Source organism: Saccopteryx leptura, chromosome 2, assembly GCF_036850995.1.
Source record: "Saccopteryx leptura isolate mSacLep1 chromosome 2, mSacLep1_pri_phased_curated, whole genome shotgun sequence".
NCBI classification, from domain to species: domain Eukaryota; kingdom Metazoa; phylum Chordata; class Mammalia; order Chiroptera; family Emballonuridae; genus Saccopteryx; species Saccopteryx leptura.
In genome coordinates this window covers 337833471-337846525 of record NC_089504.1, presented here as the reverse complement: position 1 = coordinate 337846525, position 13055 = coordinate 337833471, and the positions used below count along the sequence as shown (strand labels likewise).

General features: G+C 44.4%; 1 protein-coding gene across 2 annotated transcripts; it reads left to right on the top strand.

Moving 5' to 3' along the window:
* Positions 1-1520: 1520 nt before the first annotated feature.
* Positions 1521-9379, top strand: COPRS (coordinator of PRMT5 and differentiation stimulator). 2 transcript variants are annotated; one of them, XM_066366279.1, is made up of 4 exons: positions 1521-1655; positions 3735-3801; positions 7991-8209; positions 8720-9379. In XM_066366279.1, the coding sequence occupies exons 1-4, from the start codon at positions 1557-1559 to the stop codon at positions 8887-8889; spliced, it is 555 nt and encodes a 184-aa protein (XP_066222376.1). In that variant the 5' UTR covers positions 1521-1556; the 3' UTR covers positions 8890-9379. The 2 variants fall into 2 exon arrangements, with proteins under 2 accessions (XP_066222376.1, XP_066222375.1); XM_066366278.1 differs by having other exon boundaries at positions 3735-3805; positions 7995-8209.
* The last annotated feature ends 3676 nt before the right edge of the window (positions 9380-13055 follow it).

Here is a 13055-nt window from a genome sequence, read left to right as displayed (position 1 = left end):
TTTATTTCCACCATTACAGAAAGTTCTATTGGACAGATACTTTTTAAATATCTTAACATAGTTTACAAACAACATACACTTTGAAGGAGATGAAGGAACAGGCTCTTTCTAATCTCCCAAAGATTGCATTAAAGTAGACTGCTAAGAAAGGAATCCAGTTTACAGCTTTTCTGCTACTTAAATGTTAACGTGATTATCACACCTTGAACCAGTTTGTTACAGAGTTCAGGCAGTGAAGGTGGTCGTTGCCTATCTTCTGATACCTTTTAGGTTGTAGGCCAGACCTGAGCGTTAATGTTGACCGCTCACAGGTTAATTGGAGGTTTCATGCCCAAATGTTGATTGCTCATGAGTTAACTCGTGTTTGCACTTGCATTAGCTATTTCAATTTTTAAAAATGAGGGTAATATAGGATTATTTTATTTGCGACTCTGCCCTGAGAGTTGAAGTTCAAAAAACACACCTTTCTATAATATATTCTCATGCGGACTCCTTCACGCTCCTCCAGGCGTGAGACCGCAAAATTGAAGGTACGGGAAACAAAATAATCACAGTGTTGAGCCATCTAAACTTGGATTATCTTCTAACTGCTCACAGTTTGAACATACATATCAAGGATATTGTAAAATCTTTCTTCGTCGTGTTCAATCCAACTGAACATGTAAAGTGTGTGTTTCAAAAGGGAAGTGCCGCAAAACCAGATCTATTTGCAAAACGTTGTTAGGTGATTGCTATACCACGCCAAAAAAATTACTAAAATATATAATATGTATAAAGTATATGTACAAAGTTTCATTTAAATTCATTATGTATAAATATACTGAAGTTTATTTAGATTGTCTCACTATCATAATTATGAAAAAATAGCTGGTGACATGAGATAACTTCTGTGTAAAATTGCCGGTCAACAATGTGTTAAAAAGAGGTTTTCCCAGGTCAGACTATGGTCACACAGAATGTCTAGGGTAACTATGACTGTCATAGCCTGTACATTGTTGAAATTTGTTTATATCCTCTGTCTTGGTTACTAATGAACTAACTTGAAGAAGTATCATTAAGTCAAGGTAGAGAATCATTTTAGCTGCTTAATTGTCTCATCCGTGGGTGAGTTATAGTCCAATTCTGAGTTTTAGAGAAATTTAGAAGATCAAAAGTGAAATGAGGTTGGAGCTAGCTACAACTGCATTGAAAGTTTTTATAGCCCAACATTATACGTTATCAGGTGGACTGGGGCAATAGGAATGGAAGGTTTTGAAGCTGGGTGGGGATGCTAGTTGGCATTCCGGACTCGGTCGCCCATCCCTGGGACCTACACTGGTCAGAGCTACAAAGATCGGATTTAGGACCAGTAGGTGGGCTTTTGCCATTACGAGCGCCCCTCCCCTCCTACGCCGCCCCGCCCCTGGCTTCCTCGTGACCCCCCCATGTCCCGCCCCCTCTGCCGGGAGCACCCCTGGCTGATTGGCCCCTCCGAGGCGTATCCTCGGGCTTGTGGCCCGGCTGGCGCGTCACGTGGCCGAGCCGCGTCCAGGGCGCGGAACGGCGGACCGCCCGGCATGGACCCTCAGAATGCCCGGTCCCTGGCGCTGGGAGCCGGGGAGCCGCCTCAGGGTCGGCCGCTGCAGAGCGCGCGGGAAGTGCCCCCCAGCCCGGAGGTGAGCGCCGCGCGAGAGTCGGGTGGGGCCACTACCTGAGGCCAGGGGCGGGAAGCAGCGGGGGCCGCGGAGCCTGGGAAGCGCTTCGGGCCGCCGGGCGAACGTTGAGCGCCATTTGGCCGCGCGCTCGAGCTGGGAACCGCCAGGTGGAGAGGCCGCTGAATGCAGGGGTGCGGGGCCGCTTGGCTGCCGGGCTCTCGAAAGCGTGGGTGGGCGCAGGGGATGAAGAAGGAAGGCTTTGGCCCCCCGGGCGCCTGTGCGTACTTGCTGAATGGAAGGTGATGCTGACGTCCGGGAACTGGGGGCCGCTGCGGGAGGCCTGGGCCGGGGCCAGGTGAGGCTGGCGAGGAGAGACTTTTCTTGAAGGAGCTGTGTGCGCTGCTGGGGATACTCAGCTAACCCTGAGTACCAGAGGATGTCTCCTGCGCGCTCCTGTTCTGTTCGAAGAAACCCAAAGGCCCGCTTTGACGCAGGGTTTCCATGAAACTTGTTTCATTGGCGCGCCGTACAGCTCCCGGTTTTTCACAGACCTTTGTTATTACTGTCCTTGTTTGCAGTCCATAATCTCGTCTCATTGGTGAGCTCCTTGAGGGGTAGAAACTCTGTTTTCGACTGTTAACCCTGGCGCCCAGAATACTGCCTGGTACGGTAGACACGCTTAGTAATTGGTTGGCGTGCTTGGCATCAAAGATAGTACGTAATCAAAGTAAGGAGAAAAATATAGTGATAGACTTAAAAATAAAATTACTTTGGAGTGCAGACAGGATGAGACTGATTTTGTCAGGGATAGCAGGAAGGACGATCGCTTCCTCTCCAAGGTGAGGGTGGTGGTGCCTGCAGAGGCCTGGGGATGCCGAAGTGCAGGGCAATTGCCTGGGAACTTGGTTTGCAGAGCCGAGAGAGAACTGTGCTCAACAGGTTGATGGGACATGAGGGGATTGTGTGAATGCCATGGGTAATTTTGTGCTCTGGAAATAGAGTTGAAGACTTAAGTGAGAGGTCCCATCAGCTGGCCACAGTAGTGACCAAGGATTGTCAGTGACTACAGAACTTGGAATTGACGCTTTAAATTCAGGCATGACTAGGTCATGAGGGGCAGGTGCCAAGTGCGGGTTAGATATAGGGGCAAAGAAGGTGGGTTTAGACAAATGTTACATTTCCTGCTATGTGCTTGGTGTTTTCATAAATATTACGTAATCATGAGCGCCCTGCAGGGTCGGAACAATCATCCTCAATTTCCATAGACGGGAACCCAGGCAGAGTGAAGTGATGTGTTCAAGGTTATACCCTGAATGAATAGCAGAGCTGGGATTGAAATCAGGTCTTCTCATGCAGGCTGTGAACATTTCTTGTTCCCTTTTGAAAGAGGTCTAAGAGGTGATAGGACTTCAGGAACTTTTGAGTATTGAAAGCAGAGAGGCCTATGGTTGGCTTGTGGGGAAAGATTGCCCTTAGCCTTGCAGAGGGACTAAAGCTCTGTATTCATGTTCACTCCCCCCAATCCAGACAGATAATTTGATATAGTATTAACTAAATAATAAGTTGTTAAGTAACTGAAAAGTTACAAAAGAACCTGGAGGTAACAACTGCAGGAAATAGCTATCAACCCTCAGGCTAAGGGAACAAAGGGATAAGGTTGGAAATGTTACACAAGCTCAGTGGAAAGGCTTTGCAGAGCTGCACTTCTAGCCTCTGAGGAAGGGGCGTGCCCCTGTTAGTGCTGGGGTCTGTGGGGTCTTGGACGAGGTTTCCTGAGTCTGGGAGTCAGACAGGGCTGGGTGATGAGGCTGGCTTTGCCAGTGTTGACAAATTGTAAGCTGGATTTAGTGGCCACTATAGTAGGGTGTTTCTCCTGCCAGGGGTGCAGTGTCGCTGGGATGATGCCTCCAGATTAGGAAAGAGCAAGGCCTTTCTCCCTCCATCCTTGCTCAGTCTAGTAGGGCAAAGCAAAAGTGGGGGTTGCAGAGTCCCAGCCCCCCACACAAAGGGGAGTATGGGTGGCTGGGTTTGTGGTTGAGAGACAAGACTGGGGATACCCCTTATGTCCAAGTCCTGGGTAATTGTTTCTTCTTCTGGCAGGCTGGCTTTGCCCCAGATGAGCACTCCGGTCAGGAGAGAGAGACTGAGAAGGCCATGGATCGACTAGGCAAGTAGATGGCAGAGACTGGGGTGAATGTTGGGAGCGACAAGGGGGACAGCCCCTATGTCTTGTTTACCTTCTTTTTCTAGCAGGTCCTCCTCTTAGTTACCTTTTCTGTCTAGTGTTTCAATAGTCCTCTTGTTTGGAGGGCCCTTGGGAGCTTCGTTAAAGGAAGTCATAAACTTGTGTCCGGATCTATCCCTTTGAGAAAGACAGCTTAGGGAAGCAGGAGGAATATAGGCTTTGGAGCCAAGCAGAGCAGAGATATTTCCTCTTTCAGCTCCAGCTCAGAGCCCTGGTTTTAGTTTTGTGGCTTAGATAAGTCACTTATCTTTTCTTTATCTTTTTAAAAAAAATTCAGTGAGAGGAGAGGAGACAGAGAAATAGACTCCCACATGCACCCCAACTGGGATCCACACAGCAAGCCCACTAGGGGGTGATACTCTGCACATCTTGGGGTGTTGCTCTGTTGCTCAGCAACCGAGCTCTTCTTAGTGCCTGAGCAGAGGCCATGGAGCCATCCTCAGTGCCTGGGACCAACCTGCTCCTATTGAGTCATGGCTGCAGGAGGAGGAGGAGAGAGAGAGAAACAAGATGGGGAGGGGTGGAGAAACAGATAGATGCTTCTCCTGTGTGCCCTGACTGGGAATCAAACCCAGGACATCTACACGCCAGGCTGATGCTCTACCACAGCCAACAGCCAGGGCTCTTTTCTTTATCTTAAAATGGGGGCCCTGGCCGGTTGGCTCAGTGGTGGAGCGTCGGCCTGGCGTGCAAGGGGTCCCGGGTTCGATTCCCGGCCAGGGCACACAGGAGAGGCGCCCATCTGCTTCTCCACCCCTCCCTCTCTCCTTCCTCTCTGTCTCTCTCTTCCGCTCCCGCAGCGAGTCTCCATTGGAGCAAGGATGGCCTGGGCGCTGGGGATGGCTCCTTGGCCTCTGCCCCAGGTGCTAGCGTGGCTCTGGTTGCGGCAGAGTGACGCCCTGGAGGGGCAGAGCATCACCCCCTGACGGGCAGAGCGTCGCCCCCTGGTGGGCATGCCGGGTGGATCCCAGTGACGCCCTGGAGGGGCAGAGCATCGCCCCCTGATGGGCAGAGCGTCGCCCCCTGGTGGGCATGCCGGGTGGATCCCGGTCGGGCGCATGCGGGAATCTGTTTGACTGTCTCTCCCCGTTTCCAGCTTCGGAAAAATACAAAAAAAAAAAAAAAAAAAAAAAAGGAGGGGGTAATAACATTTACCTCGGAGGGTTCTGTTAGGTGAGAAGATCTAGACCTATAATTGCCTCTGGTGCTATTTAAGTTTTAGCTTATAATAAAATGAAAAGAATTAGCTCCTTGGTTACATTTACCACATTTCAAATGCTCAGTAGTCACATTTGGCTAATGTTAGCCTGTTGGACAGTGGAAAGTTCTGTTGGATAATGCTGGTCAAGATAAAGCACCACACAAATAAGTATAGTTATGACAGTGGATATTTACTGAGTACTCACTATGTCAGGCACAACCCTAAGGGTTTCTTTTTTATTTTCCTTTTTATTTTTTAAAACTCGCACAACAATCATAACTCCATTTTACAAATGAGGAAACAAGACATTTATGTATGTATGTATTTATTTATTTATTTAGTGAAAGGCGGGGAAGCAGATTCCTGCATGCACCGTGACCAGGATCCACCCAGCAAGCCCCCGACTGGGTGATGCTCTGCCTGTCTGGGGCCATTGCTCTGTTGCTTGGCAACAGAGCTATTTTAGTGCCTGAGGTGAAGCCATGTAGCCATCCTCAGTGCCTGGGGACAACTTGCTCGAACCAATTGGGTCATGGCTGCAAAAGGGAGACAGAGAGTCAGAAAGAGAGAAGGAGAGAGGGAGGAGTGGAGAAGCAGATGATCTCTTCTTCTGTGTGCCCTGACTGGGAATTGAACCCAGGACATCCACACGCGAGGCTGACACTCTACCACTGGCCAGGGCCCTATTTAACAATTTTAAAGCGTACAGTTTAGTGGCATTTAACACAGTCACAATGTAACCAACACCATTTTAGTTCCAGAACATGTTTAATTTTTGTGTATTTATTTATTTTAGGTGAGAGCAGGGGAAATAGACAGACTCCCACATGTGCCCCACCTGGGATTCACTCAGCAGCCCCATCTGGGGCCAATGCTTGAGTACTGAGCTATTTTTAGTGCCTGGGTCGAGATGCTCCAATGGATCTATCCTCTTGTCTGGGGCCATACTAGAACCAATCAAACCAATCAAACCACTGACTGTGGGAGGGGAAGAGGGAGAGAAGGGGAAAAGGAGAGGGGGAGAAGCAGGTGGCCGCTTTTCCTGTGCGCTCTAACCAGGATTCAAACCCCGGACGTCCATATGCTGGGCCAGCACTCTATTCACTGAGCCACCGGCCAGGGTGTTCTGGTATAATTCCAGAACATTTTTGTTACCCCACCCCAAAAGGAAACCTTGGACCCAGTAAGTAGTCACAACCCATTCCTCTTTCCTTGTGCTCCTGGTGACCAGTACTCTGCTTTCTGTCTCTGGATTTACCTATGCTGGACAGGGAAATGTGAATTGCATGTAAATGGAATTCTACACTAGGTGCGCTTTATGCCTGGCTGCTTTCAGCATATTTGAAGATTAACACATGCAGCATGCATCAGTACAGGCATACCTCAGAGATATTATGGGTTTGGTTCCAGACCACTGCAATAAAGCTACTGTTGCAGTAAAGCTAGTTGTAATCTTTTTACTGATAGTTTTGTCTTCAACTTGTAAAGAACACAACACGGTTTAAAGTGCAATAAAGCAAAATGCTATAAAACAAAGTATGCCTATACTTCGTTCCTTTTTACTGCTGAATGATCCTGTCATATATGAAAACCAAATTTCGCTTACTCATTTATCAGTTGATAGGCATTTGGGGTGTTCCTACCTTTTTGTGATTGTTAGTAGTTGCGCTATGAACATTTTTGTACGAGTTTTGTTTGAACAACTGTTTTTAATTCTTTTGAGTAGACCTTAAGGGGTGGGTTGTATGTTAATTCTATGTTTAAGCTATGAAGAGAATCTGTTGAGTACATTTCAGCTCAGTAACACATTTAGTAATTGGCAGAACTGGGATTTGGACCCAGGTAGTTTGGCTCTCGAACCCATACCCTGAAGTATTATTTTATTGCTTGTAGCTGACAGTGTGAATAGGCTGATTCATTTCCAGCTCTGACCTGGCCTCACCATAGCACTGTGTGCTTGGATGTTCGTTGTCCTTCCCAAACTTTCTAACATTATTTTGAGACCTTCTGAAAGTGTACCTTCCAGCCCTCCCAATGTTGGGTGGCTGTCTATTGTGACTAGATAGGTTCTGCTCGTCTGCCTCCTTTTATCCTAATACCCCCTTGGCCTCTAACATGCTCTTTAAGGATGAAGAGAGGAGGAATAGAGGAGCGAAAATTCAGTTCACACCTGTATTGTGAAAGTTTATCATCTGTTTTAATGACATGTAAACAACCTAAAAATGTAAACTGTGCCTGACTCCCTGTGTGAATTAAAATACGGGGCAATTAACGGCCTTGTTTAAGGCAAGACATCTTATTGAAAATAATTGCTCAGCCCTACTTCTAAAAATGTCAACGGAACATACATACATATAAATATTTTTTTGAAGTGTGCTCAGGTGGCTAAAGAACTCTGTACAGGCATTGATCGACTTATGACCTATGCAACTTACGACCATTCGATTTTACCACCACAATCGCTAGCCACGACTGCTCCATGTCTGGCAGCGCAAGCATTGCCCAGCTGGGCATACGAACAGTGTGGACCAGCTTCTGGCTGCACTACCATCTCTGCGTGCACCATTTCAACTGTTACCAGACTCGGTACAGCAATTTGTTTTGTGTCTTGGATATTTTTCTTCAAACCCCTCCAAAGATGTCTACCAAGAGGAAATTGTCTTTGTCTTTGACTTAAAGATTTTTATAACATCATTTCACAGTACTGTACATATAGCCTACTCAACTTACGACCAAATTGTGTTACGACTGGTCTCTCGGAACCAATCGTGGTTGTAAGTCGAGCACTAGCTGTACACTTGTTTTTCTGCCACCCTCTTAGTGAGCCTGCCAGCAATTTTCCTAGCACGTGAGTAGGGTCCCTGGTGTGCTAGTTGCTTTAAGACCTTTTCTCTTTTGTTGATTTCTTAGCCAGCGGAGCGCAGAGTATCCCTACTGATAGTCCTGCCAATGGCGAAGGCACCCATTCTGAAGAGGACGGCTTCGCAGTGGATGATGAAGATTCTGAGGGGGAACTGAATACCTGGGAGCTGTCAGAAGGGGTGTCCAGCTGTCTGCCCAAGGGACAGGTTGCTGATCTTAATGAGGACTGGGACTTGGAGTTGAAAGCAGATCAAGGGAATCCCTATGGTAGGTGTGGTGTTTCTGAGGTCCTAGGCCAGGGTTCAAGACTCTCCTACCCCTAAAGGCAGAGTTTGGAAGAGGGACCCACATCTGTGAGTTTAGCCTGATATCTGTAAGAAATCCACAATTTCTGTGACAACTTCTTTTTCATGTTGGAAAAAAAAAATACAAACCACTTTTATATTTGATTCCATAATATATCAGTTAGTGTTAACATTGAAACAATGTTACTTTCTCCAGATATCTTTGTGTGAACTGAGCAGCTGCAGACAGAAGTGCCTTGTTATCCAGTCACTTCCTCTGCACTGCTAAGAACCCTTGGCTGAGAAGCACAACTATGAGTTGCCTCAGAAAGAACGTGCTTGCAATTCTTCTGGAAAGGAGGATTCGTGTGTGTGCGCACGCACGTGTACATGTGTGTTTAAACAGGGTGGGTGTCCTTCTTTTAGACATTTTTGATGGCTCTTTGATTTCACTTTCCCTCCTTCCTTTAATCTGTCTTAAAATGGCCTGCAGATGCTGACGACATCCAGAGTTGCATTTTTCAAGAGGTCAAACCTTGGGTATGCTGTGCCCCGCAAGGAGATATGCTCTATGACCCCAGTTGGCACCATCCGCCTCCACTGATACCCCATTATTCCAAGATGGTCTTTGAAACTGGACAGTTTGATGATGCTGAGGACTGAGTGTGCAGCTTTTTTGCCTGGCGGATAGATGGACCCTCAAGTCAAGGTCTCTGTTCTGTTCTTTGAGGTGAGATGTCACTCTGAGAAACATTTGAAGTGATCTCTGAGCCAGGCACTTAGACTAGTGTTAAATAAGGTCCCCCTGGCCCCTAGTTCTGTTGTTGTTGTTATTAATGAGCTCCTCCTTGGATGTGTGTTTGTTTCTGTGTCAAGAGGAGTTGTGTGCTTTATAAATAAAGCTAGAAAAAAATCCATGTGCTTTTGTCTACTTTCCTCCCCCACCCCCATTTAATAAGATACTTCTGAGCAAAACCGTATTCCTTCATTTAAATAAACCCCTTACTTACATTTTAAGGATTGAAGTATTTGGAGACTTAAACTACCCTGTGAAAGAAAATGCTTTTTTAGTTTTGCTTCTGTAGGTTTGATACCATTTGGCCAGGGATTGGAATACAAAAAACGTTGGTGACTTTGTGCCTGATTTCTTTTTCTGTTGATGGAAAATTGATCATTTATTTAGTTAATAAGGACTTTTCATAGGCTGGAAAACGAAATGGCAAATTAATTAAGCCAGTAATTGTATAGCCCTCAATAAGCATTTATGAATTTTAAAATTATTTTCCATTTAATATATATTTTTAATTTTTTTAATTTTTAAAATTAATTTTTAACTTTAAAATGGTGACATTGATCAATAAGAGTACATAGGTTTCAGAGAAACATTTCTATAGCATTTGAAATATTGATTATGTTGTATACCCATCACCCAAAGTCAAATTATTTTCCATCACCTTGTATTTTTCCCTCTTTATACTCTTTCCCTCCACCCCCTCCCACACCCCACATCCCTTTTCCCCTGGTAACCACTTCACTTTAATCCACTGTATTCCCCATGTATAAGATGCACCCTTTTCCTGAAAAATCTGGGGTCTAAAAACAGTGTGTCTTATACAGTGGTTGTAGATTTTTTTACTTGCATTTCCCACTTTTTCATGTTGATGAGGAGTTGGATGAATTTTATGATGAATAAAACTTGAGTTCAATAACTTTATATAATACATTTTTTTTTTTCAAATTTCGGGCCCCAAAATTAAGGTGTGTCTTATACATGGGAGCATCTTATACAGGGGGAAATATGATATGTCATTGAGTCTGTTTTATATCCCACCTATGTGTGAAATCATAGAGTTCTTAGCTTTTTCTGATTTACTTATTTCACTCAGTATAATGTTCTCAGGGTCCATTCATGTTGTAAATGTCACTATATCATCATTTCTTATGGCTGAGTAGTATTCCCTTGTATATATGTACCGCATCCTCTTTATCCAATCCTCTATCAAGGGACACTTTGGTTGTTTCCATGTCTTGGTCACTGTGAATAATGCTGCGATGAACATGGGGGCTAATGTATCTTTATGAACCAATGCTTTTGAGTTTTTGGGATAGATACACAGTAGAGGGATTGCTGGGTCATATGGTAATTCTATTCCTTTTTTTAAAATTTTTTTTTATTAATTTTAATTTATTGTGTTTACATGGATTCAAGTGTCCCACTGAATATAACTCCCTCACCCCCACCCCTTTTATACCTCTCTTTCTCCCTCCCCTTAACACCCTCCCTCCTTCCCTCTAGGATTTGCTGTCCTGCTATCTATATCTCTGTGTTACATATATATAATTTCACAAATCCCTTTACCTTCTCTGTGAGCCTATCCCCTCGTCCCTCTTCCATCTGAACACTGTTCCTCTGGTTCCTGTGATCCCGCCTTTACCTCTGTTCTGTTCCTCCATTCACTTTGTTCATTAGATTCCACATATAAATGAGATCATATGATATTTATCTTTATCTGCCTGGCTTATTTCACTTAGCATAATAGTCTCCAGGTCCATCCATGCTGTCACAAGAGGTAAGATTTCCTTCTTTTTTCATGGCCGCATAGTATTCCATTGTGTATATGTAACAGCTTTTTAATCCACTCATCCACTGATGGACACTTGGGCTGTTTCCAGGTCTTGGTTATTGTAAACAATGCTGCAATAAACATGAGGGTGCATGTCTTCTTTTGAATCAGTGATGTGGTGTTCTTAGGATATATGCCTAAAAGTGCGATACCTGGGTCAAAAGGTAGTTCCATTTTTAATTTTTTGAGGAAACCCCATACACTTCTCCACAGTGGCTGCACCAGTCTGCATTCCCATCAGCAGTGCAAGAGGGTTCCCTTTTCTCCACACCCTCGCCAGCACTTATTATGTATTGTTTTGTTAATGAGCGCCATTCTGACAGGTGTGAGGTGGTAGCTCATTGTGGTTTTAATTTGCATTTCTCTAATGATTAGTGATGTTGAACATTTTTTCATATGCATTTTGGCCATCTGTATGTCCTCTTTGGAGAAGTGTCTGTTCGTTCTTTGTCCCATTATTTTTTTTTATTTTTTTCCCAGAGACAGTGAGTCAGAGAGGGATAGACAGGGACAGACAGACAGGAAGGAAGAGATGAGAAGCATCAATCATTAGTTTTTCTTTGCACATTGCGACACCTTAGTTGTTCATTGATTGCTCTCTCATATGTGCCTTGACCGCGGGCCTTCAGCAAACCGAACAACCCCTTGCTCGAGCCAGCAACCTTGGGTCCAAGCTGGTGAGCTTTTGCTCAAACCAGATGAGCCCGCGCTCAAGCTGGCGACCTTGGGGTCTCGAACCTGGGTCCTCCGCATCCCAGTCCGACGCTCTATCCACTGCGCCACCGCCTGGTCAGGCTTTTTTCCCATTTTTTTAAATTGAGTTGTTTACCTTCTTGGTGTTGAGTTATAGAAGTTCTTTATAAATTTTTGTAATCAACCCCTTATCAGACATATTGTTCTCTCATTGTGTGGTTTGTCTTTTTATTTTGTTCATATTGTCTTTTGCTGTACAAAAACTTTTTAGCTTGATATAGTCCCATTTGTTCGTCCTGTCCTTTATTTCACTTGCCCGTGGAGATAAATCAGCAAAGATACTGCTACGAGAGATACTGCTACAGAGAGTTTACTTCCTATATTTTCTTCTAAGATGTTTATGGTTTCACGACTTACATTTAAGTCTTTTATCCATTTTGAGTTTATTTTTGTGTATGGTGTAAGTTGGTGGTCTAGTTTCATTTTTTTGCATGTACCTGTTCAGTTTTCCCAACACCATTTGTTAAATGGTAATTCTATTCTTAATATTTTGAGGAACCATCATACTTTCTTCCATAATGATTGTACTAATTTGCATTTCCACCAGAAGTGAATTAGGGTTTCCTTTTCTCCACAGCCTCTCCAACACTTGTTATTACCTGTTTTGTTGATAATAGCCAATCTAACAGGTGTGAGGTGATATCTCATTGTAGTTTTGTGGGTTTTTTTGTATTTTTTTCTGAAGCCAGAAACGGGGAGAGACAGTCAGACAGACTCCCGCATGTGTCCGACCGGGATCCACCTGGCACGCCCACCAGGGGGCGACGCTCTGCCCCTCCGAGTCTTCGCTCTGTTGCGACCAAAGCCTCATTGTAGTTTTGATTTGCATTTCTCAAATAGCTAGTGCAGATAACATCTTTTCGTTTATCTGTCGGCCATTTGTATATCCTCTTGGGAGAAGTGTCTGTTCAGGTCCTCTCCCCATTTTTTAATTGAATTGTTTTCTTGTTTGTTCCTGAGCTTTGTGACTTTTTAAATATATTTTGGATGTTAACCCCTTATCAGACTATATATAGTTCGTTCATTTATTTTTGCCTTTACTTCTCTTGCCTTTGGGGTCAAATTTATAAATTGTTCTCTATGGCCAAGTACATGAGCTTCGTATTTATGTTTTCTTCTATGTAATTTATTGTTTCAGATCCTGTATTTAGGTCTTTAATCCATTCTGAATTATTTTTTGTGCAGGGGGACAAACTGTAGTCAAGTTCATTCTTTTGCACATGGTTTTCCAATTTTCTCAGCACCATGTATTAAAGAGACTTTCTTCATTGTGTGTTTTTGGCTCCTTTATTGAAGATGTTATATATATATATATATATTGTTTGTTTTTTTAGTGAGAGAGAGAGGGACAGACAGGGTCATACAGGCAGGATGGGATGAGTAGCATCAATTTTTCCTTGTGGCACTTGAGTTGCTCATTGATTGCTTTCTCATGTGTGCTGTGACCGAGGG